Genomic DNA, 19,690 nt, shown 5'->3' on the forward strand with positions numbered 1-19,690 from the left:
TAAGTCTTTCATTAAACTTATACTTCATCTTCACCTCCCTTCTTCAATTCAACTCTTTCCTTTTCTCTTTTTAATTTTAGCCTTTCCTGGCCACCTCCTTTTTCCTCGATATAACCATCTAACTCTGGATCTGCTGGGGAAGTCGCATACAAAATACATATGCACTTATTGCATAGAGTTTTTGTAAGACTAAATTGAACTGAACTATTTTATGAGAGAATTAAATTAAAAACCGAATTGAACTGAACTGAATTTGAAATATGTTGTGGAGAACATCCCCTTAGTAGTTAGTACTGTAAATAAATGGGATTGTATAGTTTATTTTTTAAAAGATATATAATTAATTTTTATTTAATTTATAAAAAATCATTTATATAATTCAATTGACAATTTAAGTTAAAGTGGTATACTATCAATCAATAATATATACTAAAAGACACACCAGCAATGACACATGTCAGTTTCTGGTGTGTCCTTAGTATTTTTTAATTTTTTAAAAAAATTAATAGAATATTTATTTAAGGAAAAGTTTGTAATTTAATTACTATATAAATAAATTACTATATAAATAAAAAAAAATGATATTCACCTTTTTTAAATATTCACATTCAATTAACTAATTAATATGGAAAATAGAATAGCAAAATATAATCTTTGTAAATATTTTTTAAAAAATACAATCTTCCACTATAAATTTTTATGTGGCAAACACAATATCCGTTTTAAGGATACAATTGAGATAGACAAAAATTAATGACTAAAAATGAGATATTACAATATATGATCCGTGATAAGTATATACGTACATAATTTTTTTTTTGTCAATAACCGTGCATGGCACGGGACCTAACCTAGTAATATTATATTCTCTACCATAAATTATAAATACAAATTATGTAACCTTCTAATATTATTATTATTATTATTATTATTATTATTATATCTCAAAAACAAATAAAGTCATACAACCTATAAAAAGTTAGTGGGTAGCCGAGATACAATCTGCCCCCCCCCCCCCACTCCTCTAGCTATAGCAAATCCAATCCTAGTAATTATTATTATTATTATTATTATTATTATTATTATTATTATTATTATACATTGAAGGATAGATTTTTTTTTTTTTTTTTGAAGGAATACATTGAAGGATAGCTATGTCAATTATAGTTGTTGTTTAAGATTATTTTGTTTTTGACATAATTATTTAGTAACAACAACTGTTTGATTAGTTTTAATTTTTGTAATTATAACATAACCTAACAAGTCCATTTGTATTCGGGGTTTTAGGGTATAGTGTGCAAATTGCTAATATAAATAGATAATTATTCTACTTATACTTAGTATACGTTTATATAAATAGTTAATTTTTTTCTTAATAAAGGCCGGTATAGGATTCGTTACTGATTTAATTAGTAATTGATTAGTATCTAACACATTTGAATTTGTACATGATCAGTGGAAAAATATGATTTTACTTAAACAATTGTTCTTGTTACTAAATATATATGTATCTATGTATCAGCCAAGAAAGTCGCAAGGACTGAAAATTAATTACCCGTTCAAGTTCAAAATCCAGTTTGGAACTTCGTGGAAATCTTAATACGAGAAATGAATGACAGCATTTCAATGTAAAGTATATATTGTCTAAATTGATATCATTTACTGGAATTCAATTTGCCGTTCACCGTCAATTGTTTAATTGGAAAAGCGAGATAGATAAGTGTAGTGAAATTCATTTAATTAAAGTAAAGAAATGATAGAAATAAATCGATCATGGTGGATTGTTGATTGCCCAAAATCGAATTTGTTTGTCCAGTAAACATGCTCGCGAATAGAAAATCTGATAACTTCATCTGAGTAACCATTGTCGGCGCTGGTTTTCGTAATCTTCACCGGCGTCCTGTTCATCTTCTCCGACGTCCTGTTCATATTAACCTTGTATAATGGTTATGATACCATCGGTGATAAAGTAATAGAAAAAAAAAAGAAAGAAACAAAACAAAATCATTTGTGCATTAAATGTGGTTAGGTGCTAACTTTTTTTGCCAACCATTTTCCCGCTTTAGTAGCTTCTTAGCGCCATTGAGGGTGAAATTTTCCCCCCTAATATTCCCTCTTTTTTTTTGGCTCTTGCTTATGTGGCAGCACCTTATTGGGAATGTATGTGGGTTCCACATACAGTGAATGTATGTGTATCACTCTCCCTCATAGGGTAAAAGGTGAGACTGTTTTGGAATTATCAAAAGGTGAGATTTAGAAGGTAAAGCAAATGTGTGATTATTATTTATTAATTTTCATTTTTTTTTTTTCAATGAAAGACTCTATTTATGCCCGCTCTTAAAGCTTCCCAATTACACCAAACAAAACGAGATCGTTTAATTACCCACATTGACACTCATCCAATCAATCACACACCATCATCATTCATCACCATCATCATTCATCACCTTTCTCACCATCTCCATTTTCCATTCCTTCCAATCTCAGTCTCTCTCCTCTCCAATGGAGATCGACCCACTCCCCAACGGCAACACCGGAACAACCTCCATCATCGGATCATCCACCGACACCACCCTCTCTTCCGCCGTATCAACTCCGGCAACCTCGGAAACTCCGGCATCCAAGTTGAGTTACTTGTCGGATTCACTCAAACTTGAACATCAATTTCTTCGAGTACCCTTTGAACACTACAAGAAGACCATTCGTGCTAATCATCGTGCCGTTGAGAAAGAAGTTTCCGCCGTCATTTCTGCCGTTGATTCTTCCTCTTCTGATTTGTCTCGTGACGACGCCGTTTCTCATCTTTCTTCTCTTGTTTCTCGTCTTCAAGGTCTCAAGAGAAAGGTATCACACTACTTAGTACTTTCTTTTTTTTTGCAAATTAGGTGATAAAACTGATAATGGTTGATTGGTTATTTATCGGGGTTTGTGTTTTGTATGTTTTTCGGGTTTGACGAGAGTCTCAAAGGACAGTGATGTAGACGGGTTTCGATAACTTGAGCTAATTGGTCACCCCAGTTGGAGAATTTTGATGATTCTTAGTGTTCGTGAATTGGGAGAGTTTTATTTTGAGTTTTGTACTTTTGTTATAGTGAAATTCTAGAAGGGAAGTGATGTAGACAAAATTCGACAATTTTCCATTGCCTGAGACCTTTAATGCTTTACCAACTAAGCTAATTGGCATACACATTGAGAAAATTATGTTGATTGCAAGTGTTTCACACACACTTTCACTAAAATAACCCTATAAGTATGTGAATTTTAAACTAAAGTACAATGAGCAATCAAATTTGCGAAATGGGAGTTTTTTTTGTAGTATGATGGAGTTATATAGAAAAAGAACAGATGTCGGGTTCTAGAAATGGCTTCTTGTGGTGTAGGTTTGGTGAATTTTGATCAATCCTTTCAATTATTTTGGTAGTGAAATTCTGTTGATTGTAGAATGCAAGAAAGCATTCTGTTTGCTTTTGAAAATCCATTTCACAGGTGTAGGCTTCACATGTGTCCCAAAAATCCATTTTGTCATCCAAGAAAGCATTCTGTTGATTGTAGAATGCTTTCTTGGATGACAAAATGGATTTTTGGGACACATGTGAAGCTTTTTTGGCTGCAGCTTATCATACTAAGCTGATTTTCACACCGAGGCTTTGCTTTTGTTTGCTGTTTGGTTCACCGAAGTGGACCGTAATTTGGTCTAAATGTCTATCCCTTAGCTATTTATTGGTGTACTCTTGTAGACAGCAATTTTCTTTATTTGCAGCACTTGCATGTTGAATTAATATTGTAGAACTGACTTTTTTCTAATATGAAGCTTTTATTAGTTTGATGCTTATAGCCTTATGTTCGTGTCTTTAACGGTAATTCTGGAAATAGATTCATTTTCATTACCTCATGCTACTTTATCATAAATAGAATTGAGTTGGTCAAGCTCCTCAACTTGATTGCCTTTTTTTCCTAAGCATGCCAATCACTTACCTCATACCAATTACTCATTGGAGACGTAAGAGATGCTAAATATTTGAATAAAATACAGAAAAAAGGAAACAGAGGAACTATTTTTGTTTTCTTTGTTGAAACTCCTTCATCAAACAGCCTCTTTGTGAATTTAGTTTACTACAGAAACTCATAATCTCAACCTCAAGAATTCATATGACTCTTGGAATTATTGTGTAAGAATATATGCAATGGGATAAAGCCTAGATACTCCATAAGTTCATAACTGTATGTGCATTTCCCTCAAGCACTATAATTTTATTTTATTTTTCCATTATTTGACTCTTCATTTTATTTACAGCTATAGTGATACCTGCTTTGTAATATATATTCTTTGTCAGTTTGGCTGTATGTCTGTATCCATGGGTTTTGCATAATTTTTATTGCTTAACCATGGGTTTTGCTATTGTTTAACTCTTATTGTTTCTGAAGATGCTTTCAATTTTGGTTTTTGGGTGTGGAACTTCAAACAGTCTACTTCTCCTCTCCCCTTGCCCCTCTCTCTCCTTACTGTTGTTTCTGTGACTGTTTTGATTAGAATAGCAATACTTTATCAACTTTTCTTGTCAGAAATGTTAGGTTATTGATTAATGTGTACAAAGAGGAAATAAGGAACCAAAAAATGATTTTTAAATGTTAGAAAAATTGGTGGTTTCCTATATAGGATGCTTTGGAAGTAAAGCTCATAGCAAATTTCATGTTGCATTTTTTTTTTCTTTGGTTGCTATTTTTTGGTGCTTATTTTTATTCATGTTTGGCAAATAGCTAGAGGAAGGAAGCCGAGTAGAGAACTTGCAAGCACAACGATGTCGATCTCGATTAGACCATTTGGAATCTGCAGATGCAGATAATTTAAATGAATGGAGCAACACACGTTTGAAGCGGATTCTTGTGGACTATATGCTTCGTATGTCGTATTATGAGAGTGCTGCAAAGTTGGCTGAAACTAGCAATATACAGGTATCTTGCTTTCTTTAGATTTAAGTGTTCTAGAAATTCATTGCTGCAACTTTTTATATTTTATCAATTTGCTTATTTATTTATTTATTTTTTTTTTTATTTTTTTTTTTTTTGGGGGTACCACCTCATTTTCTTTACTGGTAAGACATTGATTAGTCACCATCAGATATGTATCTAGTCTCCCCAGTATATTTATTTTAAAAATCTCCCTGGTTCACAGTAAGTTACATATGAAGGGTAATATTATCTCTATATAACAGATTAAAAGTCGCCTAAGTTCACGTCTTAAGACTCTGAATCTTGTTCAGTGAACAAAAATTTGCTAGAATAGATGACAAACATCATGCCATCCTTTGTAATTGATACTTTGGAGAGATATCCGCTTAAGCTGTTTTATATTGGCAGAGGCATATCCTTTTCATCTATAATACATGTGCATTTACTTCTTTGAAGAACCAAGGGACTTTCTGCTATTAGCAGCTCTTCAATACTACATATCTGATTGCTATTTTAAGTGAGATATTGTTTATTATTGCATATAACTTCTGCACAAGCTAGAGGATGCTTGTAAGTTATAATGATGAGCAACACATCATTATAACCTAGAAGAACATCCTCTAGATTGTACAGCAGTTATATAATCGAGGAGAACACACAGAAAATGGTTGTTACCATCCTCCATTCTTCAATAACAAGTAAATATCAACTAACAAAAAGCCCTTATAAAAAGAGAATTTTTGGTTAATGATGATCAGGTGAGCTCACACATATCCCTTCATTGTGAGATGGCTAGCAATATTTGGGGGAGGTTTTTTTGCTGTGCATGGACCATGGAGATTACTGTTCTGGACCGGTTACAGATCTGTTTTGTTGACTTTGGAAGAGCGAAGGAGAAGAACATGTTTTGGCAAAATGATTTATTTTTTTAAAAAAAAAAAATTGTGGTGTTTGTTGCTAAATTGAAATGTGTAACTGCTTTGAGTGCTGGTTCATTGTGTGATAGTATAACTTTTTCAGCTTTGTTGTGGGCTAAGGTGGCGGGGGAATTTACAAGTTGCTTAGTGGGGGATATTAAATGGAATTGGGCTAATATCTAATCTAAATTTTGGCTTTAAGGAGGACAACTTATGATAGCTATCCTTTTTTCTCTGGTTTTGTTCTTACATCTATTTGCTCATTATTGGTGGACAACACCGGCTATTGGTAATGACTATTCGTCTGAAAGAGAAGGCGAAGAAAAAAGTTAGACAAGAAGAACCAAGGATAAGATGGTGGACCCTAAGGGATGCAAAAGCTAAGGTTTTTACAGAAAAGGTAATTGAAGAAGCGGATTGGGATGGAGAGGTGGATCCGGACATGACCTGGTTACGAATGAAGAACTGTTTCCTAAGAGTGGCCAAAGAGGTCTTAGGGGAAGTAAGGGGAAGAACTTCGGTACAGAGAGATACTTCGTGGTGGAATGAAGAGGTGAAAGCAGTAATTAAGCAAAAAAGGGAATGCTATCAAGCCTTAGGAAAATGTAGGAGTGATGAAACCTTTGCAGCGTATAAGGAGGCTAAGAGTAAGGCAAAGGCAGCTGTTCGCCAAGCAAAAGAAAAGGCATATCAGGAGGTTTATGAAAAGCTTGATTCCAAGGAGGGAGAAAGGATCATTTATAAGATGGCAAAGAGAAGACAAGAGGCAAGGAAGGATATTGGCATGGTGAAGTGTGTCAAAGATAAGAACCAAATGGTCCTAGTGCAAGAGGAGGGCATCAAGGACAGGTGGAAGGGGTACTTCGATGAATTATTTAATGGAAGTAATGGAGTTGTGATAGGAGATACCTCTATGAGTGATGAAGAAATCAACATGGAGTATGTGCGAAGGATTAGGAGAGTAGAGGTGGAGATTGCACTGAGGAAGATGAAACCTAAGAAGGCGGTTGGCCCTGATGGGGTACCGATAGAGGTGTGGAGGTGTTTGGGTAAGATTGGTATTGATTGGTTAACAAACCTTTTCAACAAGATATGGACGGCTACAAGGATCCCACAAGATTGGAGGAAGAGCACCTTGGTCCCGGTTTATAAAAACAAAGGAGACGCTCAAGATTGTTCTAACTATCGAGGAATTAAGCTTATGAGCCATACTATGAAGTTGTGGGAAAGGGTGATTGAACAAAGGTTGAGGGCATGCACAAGCATTTCAGATAACCAATTTGGTTTTATGCCTGGGAGATCTACTATGGAGGCAATCCATTTGATAAGACAAATGATGGAGTTTTATAGGGTAAAGAAGAAAGATCTTCATATGGTCTTTATTGATTTAGAGAAGGCATATGACAAGGTGCCAAGAGAGATACTTTGGTGGGCAATGTTGAAGAAAGGTATCCCACGAAGGTATGTAGACCTAGTTAAGGATATGTATCGGGATGTGTCAACAAATGTGAGGACATGCGGAGGGTTGACAAAAGATTTCCCTATTACAATCGGATTGCATCAAGGGTCTGCATTAAGCCCTTTTCTTTTTGCAACGGTTCTAGACGAATTAACTAGACCAATTCAAGATGAGGTTCCATGGTGTATGCTGTTCGCAGATGATATCGTTTTGGTGGATGAGACTAAGGATGGGGTTAATGTCAAGTTGGAGCAATGGAGGCAAAGGTTGGAATCTAGAGGGTTTAAGCTAAGTCGGAGTAAGACTGAATATTTGGTATGTCGTTTTGGCACTCAGAGGGGGACAAACAATGAAGTGGTGAGTTTGGATGGAAAGGATTTGACCATGAGTGAATGTTTTAAGTACCTAGGGTCGATCATCCAGAAGAATGGTGACATTGATCAAGACGTGACCCACAGGATTAAGTCAGGGTGGCTTAAATGGAGAGCGGCCACGGGAGTGCTATGCGACCGCAGCATTCCCTTAAAGTTGAAGGGAAAATTCTACAGGACTGCCATAAGACCAGTGTTGCTCTATGGTACAGAATGTTGGGCTTCTAAGAAAGAGCATATTAAAAAGATGGAGGTTACGGAAATGCGCATGTTAAGGTGGATGTGTGGAAACACTTTAAGAGATAGAATCAGAAATGAGGTTATTCGCAAGAAAGTAGGTGTGGCGGGCATTGTAGATAAATTAAGGGAAAATCGTCTGCGTTGGTTTTGACATGTAAGACGGAGACCCGAGGGTGCACCGGTGCGAAGAGTGGAAGAGTGGGACCATGGAGGGATTAAACGAGGAAGAGGGAGACCAAAGATGACTTGGTTGGAAGGAGTGAGGAAGGATATGAAGTGCATGGATTTACGTGAGGATGAAGTTTTGGATCGTAAGGGATGGAGGAGAAAGATTTATGTTGATGACTACACGGAATAATCAAATTTGGTTCATGTTAGCCGACCCCACTTTTGGGATTAAGGCTTTGATTGATTGATTGATTGATTGATCTATTTGCTCATTATAAAATATATTTTCATGAGTTTATTGTTGTACGGTATTTATCTTTTTTTTACAATGCAGCTCTTCCGTTTTTCCTATTCATATGTTTAACTTGAGAACATAACCTCTTTGACTGCTAAATGAGCTGGACAAGTTCATATATGTTGATTGTGATTGCTTGAAAAGGATTTTTTATAATCTTAAAAGAACTTTAAATGAGCTAATTATAATTTGAGAAGTTTATGACAGATCTAGAATTGCTTTTCTTGAAATTCTTACTGATAATCTTTCTTAAAAAATCATAAACATTTAATTGTGTTTTGTGTAGTACACATAAAATTTTAATATTCTGGGAACTGGTAATTTAAGACTTTGGTGTGAGCAAAATAGACCCTCCCCCCCCCCCCCCCCCCCTCCCCCTCCCAAAACAAATGGTAAAAGAAATAATCTTTTCTTGTCAGAGAAGGCACCCCAGAAACTTTTGTGCTCTATTTAGCTCAGAAGAAAATTACTGCAGTTTTCACTGATGTAGTTGAAATGATCTTTTTATGTCAGGATCTTGTTGATATTGATGTATTTCATGAAGCTAGACGGGTTATTGAAGCTCTTCAAAACAAAGAGGTATCTCCTGCATTAGCCTGGTGTGCTGATAACAAGTCTAGGCTGAAGAAGTCAAAGGTGTGTACAAAGTACAGACTATATCCTGATTTTATTGCCTGCTAATTTGAACAAGTATATAAGGAATAACTATTGTCTTAATTTGCTACTTCATAGTTATTATGACTCACCTATTAAGTTGCAATTAGCTAAGGTCAAAGGTTGAAGTTGCCTGAGATCAGGTTGTAGGAAAAGCGATATAGGCCCTCAGTTATACAGTCGTTATACTCTCTGTTCATGTATGTCTACTGTTACTAAGATTTAAGCTGTAACTACTGTGTAAGTAGCTAAGTACCATGGAATTTTTCCATGAATTAGTATGCGCTTTTCAACATTTCTCGGTTAACAGAGCCTCTTTTTAGGGTGTTAAATTCTGGTGCTTGTTTAAGAAATTTTCACCCAAGACTCGTTCAGCAGAACCATATACCAAACAAAGAACCTGCAAAAACTACAAAACTCCTAGCGAGTTTGGGTAAGCTGATTAATATGGTATAAGAAATTCAGACCAAAACTTGTGAAATCCTTCTCCTAGTGATAATAGGATACACTCCGAATAAACTAACAGAATATTAATCTTACTTTCATAAAAGTACTTAAGAAAGTAGGAAGGCTATATTACTGAAATTAAGGGCATTTTTCAGTTACATGAAACCTCACTGTTATGTTATTAGCAAAACCATGCAATTAGTCTGAGAAAGCATGTAGAGATAGATCAAGGAATGCTATCACATCAATTAGGGTCTATGGTGAAGCTTGTTACAGCTCTTGATCTCTGTCAGATATTTTAGTCTGCCAAATTAGGAGTCACTTAGCTCAATGTGTTGTTTTGTTGGGATATCTTACTATAAAATTTAATCCATTAGTGGAATCTGAGGAGGCATTATCATATAAGGGATCAGGAAGAGATGGGGGACAAGTGGAAAGGATGTTTACATCAAGTTTTAGATAAATGCAAAATTTCTTTGTCAAAAGTGTTGATATTGGGAAGGCAATGAGTGCAATAAGGATATATAATAATCCATTACTGCTTCTATATTGAATTTTACTTGTGCAATCTTACAATAATATCACTTACACTGTGTCAAAAGTCAAAACCCTGTGTAGTTGGTGTACACAATTGTAGAAGTTGCTAAAAGCAATACCTCCTTGGATATTCATCTAGCCATAGGTGTTGCATTTGTGTTCTAAGTTTTGAAAAATTATATGGTTGATCATAGTTTGACTCTCATAATAGGGAATAGAAATTTTAAATAACGGCATTCAGAAGTTCAATCTGTTTTAGAGCGCTTTTCTAGTTGACCTTTTAAGAACATAAAGGAAAATGGGAAAGTTCAATAAGATTTAGCTTTTGCAGAATAGATCATCAAATAGAGGTAGCAAATAATAATAATAATAATGTAATCCCTAAATAGAAATGAGACCAAACCCTTTTGAGTGGTGTTTTTATTATTTATTTTTTATTTTGTTAGAAAAATAAAATAAATTTAGTTGTTAGTATCAAATAGATTGTCAATACATAGTTATCTCATCTATGGTTTTTGAGAAAATGACATTGTTTTCGTGATATAGTATTCTCTGAAATAATTTTTGAACGGGTTTTAACTTTTATTTTTAGCTTATGATATGTGTCACTTTAGTGATATGCTATAACACTCCTGCACACAAAGATAAAAGATAAGGTAGCTTAACACTACCCTCTTTCTTGGTTACAGAGCAAATTTGAGTTTCAGCTAAGACTTCAAGAGTTCATAGAATTGGTTAGAGCTGATAACAATATGCGTGCAATTAGATACGCCCAAAAATATCTAGCACCATGGGGAGCAACTCATATGAAAGAGTTGCAGAGAGTTCTTGCAACACTTGCTTTTAAGAGCAGTACAGAGTGTGCTACCTACAAGGTCAGTTTTTTGATCAGCTTCTTTGCTTGTTTCTCTATTTTGGTATCATTATCAGTATTATATTGCTCTGTATGTGCAACTGCTTCATTTGCTCTTGTCACTTTGTTGTTTTGGAGTAATGACATTTTATGTAATATGACCTCAGATACTCACACATGCATCAAGTTTCAAAACTGCCACTGTTGTAGTGTGTGCAGATCTGTAATAAATCTGTATGAGATGCTCGCAAGCATATCATTGTTTTCTCTTGTTTTGCTTCTATTTCTTATTTCTTCATCCAGTTTTAGATACTATACAATGTTTTAGTACAGAATTTTCTGCAACATTGTTTGAAGTTCCCAACCCTTTCCCTAGTCTAACATTCCCATTGGAATTTTTTTTCTTCTTGTGATGAGTTTTATTTTTCTACTCCATATTTTATCATTGTAAAACTTGCATGTTTATTCTTGTTTATATATCCTGCCATCTATATTGCTATTTGAGTATTGTTTGGACATGCATATAAGTCTGGGGTGAAGGTACGAAAAGTATTGGGTCTATCTGATTGTAAAGGAGATTAGTAGACTGGAAATTTTTTCTAATTTTCAGCTAAGAAAAAAGAAACTAAAAAATAAAAATCATTGATAATTTAGTCATATTAATTGACACTACTAAATAATAAAATTGGGCAATGCTACTCCAAGCTTCAAAGTGTCTGGAAACTCCTACACGAGAAAAGAGAAGAGCTTATCTGGATGATTCTCTCTTTCAACCCACTCTTATTTTTAATCTCTTGCTCCATTGTATTGTAGATAATTTCCTCTCATTCAGTGAACGACTCCACCTTCTCATCGAAGACAAGTTTCACGAAAATGCTAACAGAATTAATGTGAATTTCCCTTACTGACCCTGCCACTATGAAGAGCATATGTGAAGTAGATCCTGAGGCATTGGGTTATTGTGTTGATGTGGGGCAGATTGTTTGTATCTTTGTTTGTGTACTCCCACTGTCCCTATTTTTTTGCCCCATTTGACTATGCACGGTCTTCAAGACGCGTCTTAAAACGTCGATATCTTTATTTCCATACACGTAAAAATTACAAAAACGTGATATTAATAAATATAATGAGACGAATCTAACAAGACCACTCATGACTAGATAAACTTTTATAGATTAACGGAAATTTATGGTCAAAGTTTTTAAAATTTGACCCAAAAAATGGCAATGGAGCAAAAATAAAGGGACGGAGGGAGTATTTCTTAAGCCGGTGAAGTTCAATTGTCTCTTTTAATAAATTAATTTCTTTTCCTTTCAAGAAATCAAGAAAACTTCTTGCAGTCTTTTGTGGGGTTCGAGGTCTTGTGGTCAAATTGCCTCATCATAGAGGGAGACTGCCCTCATTATAGAGGCAAGCTTTAGCTTGACTGCCAGGCCTTACTAAACCAAGCTCGCATACCCCATTCAATCTTTTATAACAATGTATTGACTCTCTCAACGAGGTTATCATAAGAAGCTAATTCTTTGGATGTCATTGTGACAATGTGACCACTTAATCTTGGTTGATTTTCCCTTAAAAGAGAAAATAATGACTGGTGTTCTGGACAGAATAATTCTACTTCACTCATACTTGATGTTTGCCTCCTTTTCCTCTTGGCAGGTCCTTTTTGAACCCAAGCAATGGGACCACCTGGTGGACCTTTTCAAGCAGGAATTCTACAAATTGTATGGCATGACCCTTGAACCATTGTTAAATATCTATTTGCAGGCCGGCTTATCTGCTTTGAAAACTCCGTATCCTTTTTGTTGCTTTTTATTTAAATTTAATTTTTAAATCTGCTTTGAAAACTCCGTATCAGTGTATCACTTTTGTTGGTTTTTTGTTAAATTTAAATTTTAAATAGGAGCTAACATAGAGATGATGCAATAACAAGATTTTTTTTGGAACTAAGGCTTTGTTGTTGTGCTTGACTGCTTGTGCAAGTATGCACTTTTCCTTTTTTATCACCATTATAGAATTGCTCCTACATTATGCTTTCCCACATAGTAATATTAGTCACCTTTTAACATAAATATAGATTTTAGGTGCTTAAGAAATATATTTCAGCACAATCAGGACACATGTTTCACATCTATATATTGTTCATGCTGCTTGGTTTGAAGCTATGAACACTAGCCTAAATGCTGTCTATGAAGCTGTCTTCAAGATTAGAACATGTATTTCACTTGCATGCTAAATTGCAGAGAACTGCATCTTGATTCCATTTAGGTCCAGTGAAATATGTTGTGCCTTGACCTCTTTTAGATTTTGCTATGAAGATGACTGTCCGAAAGATGATCCATTGTCTCAGGAAAGTTTCCGTAAATTGGCAGTATCACTTCCATTCTCGAAGCAGCAACACTCAAAAATTGTCTGCTACATAACAAAAGAATTGATGGATACTGAAAATCCGCCTATGGTCTTACCAAATGGCTATGTTTACAGCACTAAGGTTTGTGTAGTGTCCATAAGTGGATTGATTATTCTTTAAGCTATCTTTTTTCTTTAAATTTTCTTTTTCCCTTTCTGTAACCATAGTTCATTTTATTGATTGTGCTTTGGCAGGCTCTCGAGGATATGGCTCGTAGGAATAATGGTAAAATTACTTGCCCAAGGACAGGTGAAGTCTGCAACTATTCTGATCTTGCTAAGGCATTCATCTCATAGAATCATACCTTGAACAACTATGTAAAAAGACTGTAAACAAGAATAGATTTTTCTTTTCTTTTTTTTTGCTGTGACCCGTTGGAGGATTGGCAGCTACCCACATGTACATATCAAAAGGGCAATTTAATTTGTTATTTTCTTTGCTGATGCTGTTATTCTTGTTTATCAGTATGTGAATGTTTTTATAAGCAGTAGATTGCTCCGTGGCTATAAAATCGAGTTTTCAGCTGCCTCAAAGATTATCAACCCGTTGTGTCACAATAAAAGCAGTTGTGGATGTCTGTATATTTTTAATGGTTTCTCCACTGCATTTGCCATGATGAAGGATGTTGATGGTTTTTAAGATAGCTTTTACTCTGATCAGGTTTGCTATAACCACTTCAACAGTACATGTTTGATCAAAAGATAATGAACCCTTCTATGTTTACTGTATACTCTGTACAAGAGATCGTGAAGTGTATTTTACTGCACATTACTTCCCTAATCAGAAGATAAGAGAGCACCCCTTATCCTTAAGTTACGGGATCATTTGTGGTTTCCAAAATCCCTGCTTTTTTTGTAGCGAAGCCTATGAGATGATTGCACACTAATACACTAATTATCCAGTGAGTCCAACTCAAAGTTTTGAGGAGCATATTTTCATCCTCTGTCCATAATATACTTCGTATGAATGAAGTTGGTAGTCCAGTTGCTAAATTCATTGTTTCATGTTTCCCTATTAAGTCTCCTTGGTTCATGTGTTGATCAGGCTTTGACAAAAATCCAACACTGTTCAACAAGAGCTTGAGTAGAAATATTGTCAATTTCACTAACTGGGTTCGATATGAGGGTTTTGCTCAACCAATTTATTAAAAAATGACTATGAAATTATTCCAACTAGAGCATAGTAGCATACCCGTGCCAATGCATGGGATATATTTTACGCAAAAGAATTGAAGACAAAGTGAAATGTTAATAGTTATTGAAGTCCCTTGAAAAATTTCAAAAAAAAATAATTAAAATGACTCTTAATTATATATAAGATTATGCCATATATTTTTAGCAGGAGTTTGTTATGCGTCATAATAGCACCTCAAGATAATATATTCCCGAAAGAAAAAAAGTAATTGCGCCAGGAGGCAAAAAATTGCCAAATCAATATGATTTTTGGCAAAATGAAGTTCAAATTGGATGAGAAATTTAAAAATTGATTTTGATACATTCAAGTAGATCCAAAATAAAAAGAAACGAGCAATACTCCGCAGTTGTTAATGACCAATTTGAATGGTTACCAAACAAAAAATAATATACCACTTCTATTTCAAATTATTGTCGCAAATAATTTGAAACGAAGGTAATAGATACTATACGGAGGTAATAGAGTTTTGCAGACGATTAAACATTACAGTAATAGACATACAATACGGAGGTAGTAGAAAATGTCTTTAACAGTATTTCTCAACGAATTTTCCAATTGATGATTTCAAACGCAAATTTGTACAGCCAAGTAGTATAAGCTATCATTATGCCAGCAAACACCAAATGCAAACTTAAAACCTTAACAGTTAACACCTAAGTACAAAACATGCCTGCCATTTACCATCAATATGAAAGGTGTTAAAACAGGTCATTATTCAGCAAAATATTCCAACAAAAACCATCAGATGCATAAACAAATGAGTGAGAACAAAAAATTCTATGTAATAACAACAGAGTTTAAACCAAGGTAAATGCGACATCCTTCCAGTTAACAGCTTTAGTTGTGAACACAAGGTATTAAAAAGAAAAAAAAAATACTAGTATCTCCGATCATTCACTGCCCCTAGGAGAAGCTTCATAGTCGTCATTGTCATCTTCCCTACCATTCTGGTCATTCCTAGCAACAGGGCTGACACTGTGATCTCGGCCATTTTCTTCAAAGGGGCTACGACTTCGAGCATCTCCATTTCTGGGGCTCTCTCTTTCACCTTCTTTGACAGGGGTTCTACTCCTCGACCTTGGGCTACCAGCATAATCAGATCCATTGGCACGTCTCTCATCCCTATCAGAGGATCTACCTCTGCCTTCAGGACTCCTATCATCGGGTGTTGGAGAGCGTTTCCTGCCCCTTGATGACAGAGGAGAGCTCTTCTGTCGTTTGGGGCTTCTGCTTCTTATAGGGCTCCTGCTTTTGACAGGGCTCTTGCTTGGACGAGGGCTCCTTGACCGACCAGCACGCTCGATATCTCTCTCTCTTCTTGGTGGAGATCTAGACTGACTGCAAGGATGAAAAAAACAAAAGACAATACTTAGTTGAACCAGTGCATTCGCACTACCCTAATGGCATGCAATTTAAGAGCCCCACCAAAACCAAACCAGCAAAGCCAAAACAGAATCAAGCAACAGAAAAAACAAAAATGTAAGTAGACAGGTTACAAGCCAGAAACACAGTTGCCAATGGGATAAAGCCATAACAAACAGTGACAACTATGTTTTCAGCAGTAGAATTGCTATCTATATTAGTTCTAACCCAAGTGAAATACAGTACTTGCAAATGTTTCCTAGTAATACTCCGTAATAAGTAACCTACCAGCTACTCCTATCTAGAAGTATTGAAGGAAACACCCCAACCAACCATATTGTTTCTCACATTCAAAACAACATACCAAAAACTTGCTTTCCCCTTTCTACTGTACGGCTATAACCCTTTCTAGGCATACAAACATAGAATAAAAAAAATTGCATAATGTGCCAAAAACTTCAACGGCAAGCTACCCTTTCTCCATTGTGCATCAAAACCCAGTTATAAGATCAAAAGGAACAAAGCTGGAAGTATTATAGCTATAAGATCAAACGGAACAAAGCTGGAAGTACACAATACCAAAGTAATCACACTAAAAAGACACCCAATATAGCAATCCAAAGAGGGCCTTACCGGCATTTCCAACCAGATTAAACTCATCTTGCACACAAATTTATTGTAATAGCATAAAAATTGCTTCAATGAATAACACACCTGTAGCTACGGCTCCTACTAAAACTACGGCTACGGCTTCTGTCTCGGCGAGGAGATGGTGAACGCCGGCGTGGCGATCCTGAGGGCGAGTAGCTTCGACCGCGTCTGCTAGAAGAAATCAAACATAATTTACTCAGTAACAATCAAAGTGAGACATGCCAAAGTTTATTGCTTTCAAGAAAAGAAGCTTATACTTTAAGTTTACTCTTTCAAAGATGTGACTATCATTGTTAGTCTACAAATTCTACTTTTTTGGTATTGCAAGCAATGGTGGAGCTAAAGGAGAGGTGAGGGATGGGGCTTAATGCAAAATAATTTCCAACAAGAAGTTCTTAATAGAGGTATTTCAGATCGCTCAAATGTGATTAGGGAGAGAAGCTTTCAATCGCTTAAACCTTACCACAATTAGACTTAATATGTAAAGATAAACTGATGGTTAAGTTTAAAGTAGTATTGTAGAAAACAAAAAAAAACAGTAGGCAGTTTCAGAAAGAGAGACAGAAATAACAGTAATGCAAATTATTCGAGGGGGCAAAGTAAAAATAAAGACCTTAGTTTCTTGGGGCTGTTTTGACAATTCCTTTCTATATGGCCCCGCTCTCCACAGCGGTAACATTTGTTCTTCCAGTCACCTGCTTTGCAATCTCGTGCCCAGTGGCCTTCAATTCCACAATTAAAACATCTTCCTGATCCAGGGGCTGGTCCTCTGCTACCAAAGTCTCGTGACTCACGCGAACCACCTGGACCCCGTGGTCCCTACATGATAAATTAGAAAAAATTCAGCAAATCAATACATTGTAGAATTGTAGCTAGATTAGGCACAGCACATTGGCATATTGAAGTACGGAACAATCTAAAAATGCATTGCACTATGAATATCTACAATGAGACAAGCACCCAATAATTGGTCAGTTACAGCTGCTAAGCTTATTTAAAACAAGCTATCAGAAACTCTACTAGTCTATTATATTTATCAAATGACGAAAAAAGAGCAAGTTATAATAACACAATAATTATTGGTAATACACTAAAACGCCAAAGGATGTCCATTGCCACATACCCCCTTTGCAAACTCAACAATAATTCGACTACCATCCACATCTCGTGCGTTTAAGCTATATCTTGCATCTTCAGCATCACGAGGGTCACTAAACTCCTGTTTTCATAATGTAACAAAAAAAACACCAAATCTCATATATGATTAACAAAAGAGCACAAATCATTATAGTGCTTCTGGGAACAACAGATTATTAAAAGAGAAGTGGAGAAGAGGGAAGAAATACATACAACAAAGGCATAATCGCGCTTCATATCCACGTCACGTACTCTGCGTAAACGGTTTCCATAAACAGTAAGGCCATCAGGACAAAACTACCGAAGGGTTGATACCTCGCCCCTCACAGATGAACTAAACACCACTTTGAGAATGTTGCCAATTCCATAAAAATACGCATTAAATTATAGAAAGAATCGCCAAAGTCCCCTATACATTGCAAGAATAGCCACCAATTCCATCAAGGGCAACCATCCCACCATAGACCTCCAAGGCTAGGCAAAAGCCTAGAAACCTTCAACAAGACATTCAAGTTAAGCCACACGACACATGGAGGATTGCAACACTCTCGAAGAAATATTTTCATTAGGAACATACATACATTAAAAAGACTAAGGACCTTTGCAAGAGCCCCTCGACTTGCCATAGCACAAGTCATAAGGAGAACTTCCACCACTCACATCGACTAAAATCCAGCACCCAACACTGAAGAGAAACTTGATCAAAGAGAGAACTTCATTTTACTGAACTTCATTTTACTCCTTTAGTATACTAATTCAAGTACTAAACTTATAAAGCCATGTTAAATTACAATGGTACTTCCAGTTACAAACACAAAACCATCTTTACAGTCAAGAACAAACTCACAAAGCCTCCAACAGGAAATTTGATACAAGATGCCATAATTATATATTAGTAACCTGAATTACATTACCTTCCGTATCTGCTGAAAAGATCTTCCAAGTCATGACTCCTGGTACGCGAAGACAAGCGGCCAACATACAGACGTGTAGCACTGCCATGACGATCACGATCGCCACGGTCACCTCGGTCACCACGATCACGGTCACCATATCGAGGCATTTTCCTACATAAAAAAATTCATACAAAAAAAAATTCAATTATGCTAACAATTTAATCCCCTTATAAATTCAACTACAACATCAAAATTCTAGCATTTGATTAAAGAAATAATCAAAGACGATAAAAGCGTGATTCTTACATCAAATCGATGCGAATAGCTGTTCGGTTTTTGGCCAATTTAAAGCCTCACATTTGAGAAAACATAACAATAATCCGCAATATATAATCAATTTAAACAAAAAGAAAAACAAATCTAAATTAAAATCGCCCAAATCAATAAATCTCACATAAACACAAAGCAAATCGAAAACCTAGCCTACTGATTCGCATCCACCAACACAAAAATTCAGAAAAAATCAACCCAAGAATACAAATCGATTGAACAAGATACATCAAAATACGCATCAATCAAACAAAATTCAATCAATCACATAAAATTAAATATCAAAAATCAAATACGATGAAATAATCGATTTAGAAAAAGAGGAAATCATAAAAAAAACACATACTTGAGTAGGATGAGTGAAGCGTACCTGACGAACAAAGAAGCGGAGCACGAAAACCCTAGATTTGTTTCGAAACGAAGGAAAGGAAGAGAAAGTGTTAAAAAATTTCTCTCTCTTGGTTTTATATAGAGGGGTGAAGTTAATGAACGGCTGAGATACGTTGTCGTAAGGAAGATAGAGGGTGATGGTTAGAGTCCCTTGACTTTGTCCTTCTACACATGGAGACAGATTATAACAGAGTTGAGACTTGAGATTTGAGAAGTTGCTAAATCACCTACATGTGTCAACTTTTCATACACCTCGAGTTAGGCCTTCTTTAGTTCAATTTATTTTTACTCATCTTATAAAAAAAAATAAGTTCAAATCTGAATAGAAAAATATAAGTTCGGATCAGATATAACTAGAAAAAATAATTATTGTTTTATGTACAGTTTTTTTATCGTTAAATATCTTTAATTTTACAATAAAAAAATTTA

At 35.4% G+C, this 19,690-nt stretch overlaps 2 protein-coding genes across 5 annotated transcripts; one reads left to right on the top strand and one right to left on the bottom strand.

Moving 5' to 3' along the window:
* The first annotated feature begins 2,366 nt into the window (after positions 1-2,366).
* On the top strand, positions 2,367-13,744 carry LOC145590572 (protein MAEA homolog). The gene is made up of 7 exons (XM_081647006.1): positions 2,367-2,844; positions 4,759-4,953; positions 8,914-9,036; positions 10,728-10,913; positions 12,551-12,684; positions 13,196-13,382; positions 13,496-13,744. The coding sequence occupies exons 1-7, from the start codon at positions 2,503-2,505 to the stop codon at positions 13,595-13,597; spliced, it is 1,269 nt and encodes a 422-aa protein (XP_081503132.1). The 5' UTR covers positions 2,367-2,502; the 3' UTR covers positions 13,598-13,744.
* A 1,513-nt stretch (positions 13,745-15,257) lies between these two features.
* On the bottom strand, positions 15,258-19,299 carry LOC145591582 (uncharacterized). Of its 4 annotated transcripts, none has more exons than XM_081648081.1 (7): positions 19,242-19,299; positions 18,560-18,712; positions 17,859-17,898; positions 17,632-17,727; positions 17,122-17,327; positions 16,572-16,676; positions 15,258-15,833 (listed from the first exon to the last, which is right to left on the bottom strand). In XM_081648081.1, exons 2-7 carry the CDS (start codon positions 18,706-18,708, stop codon positions 15,386-15,388), a joined length of 1,044 nt encoding a protein of 347 aa, XP_081504207.1. In that variant the 5' UTR covers positions 18,709-18,712; positions 19,242-19,299; the 3' UTR covers positions 15,258-15,385. The 4 variants fall into 4 exon arrangements, with proteins under 4 accessions (XP_081504207.1, XP_081504206.1, XP_081504209.1 ...); XM_081648080.1 differs by having other exon boundaries at positions 16,572-16,679; XM_081648083.1 differs by lacking the exon at positions 19,242-19,299 and having other exon boundaries at positions 16,572-16,679; positions 17,859-18,139; positions 18,560-18,697.
* Positions 19,300-19,690: the final 391 nt, after the last annotated feature.

Source organism: Chenopodium album, chromosome 18 (assembly GCF_948465745.1).
Source record: "Chenopodium album chromosome 18, dcCheAlbu1.1, whole genome shotgun sequence".
NCBI classification, from domain to species: Eukaryota; Viridiplantae; Streptophyta; class Magnoliopsida; order Caryophyllales; family Amaranthaceae; genus Chenopodium; species Chenopodium album.

Coding starts and splice junctions, on each gene's coding strand:
- LOC145590572 (XM_081647006.1), top strand. CDS start 2,503: ATGGAGATCGACCCACTCCCCAACGGCAACACCGGAACAACCTCCATC. Junction 4,954..8,913: donor CTGAAACTAGCAATATACAG/GTATCTTGCTTT, acceptor TTTTTATGTCAG/GATCTTGTTGATATTGATGT. Junction 10,914..12,550: donor CAGAGTGTGCTACCTACAAG/GTCAGTTTTTTG, acceptor TCCTCTTGGCAG/GTCCTTTTTGAACCCAAGCA.
- LOC145591582 (XM_081648080.1), bottom strand. CDS start 18,708: ATGCCTCGATATGGTGACCGTGATCGTGGTGACCGAGGTGACCGTGGC. Junction 17,328..17,631: donor TTGTTGAGTTTGCAAAGGGG/GTATGTGGCAAT, acceptor TTTATCATGTAG/GGACCACGGGGTCCAGGTGG. Junction 15,834..16,571: donor AGTAGGAGCCGTAGCTACAG/GTGTGTTATTCA, acceptor TCATCCTTGCAG/TCAGTCTAGATCTCCACCAA.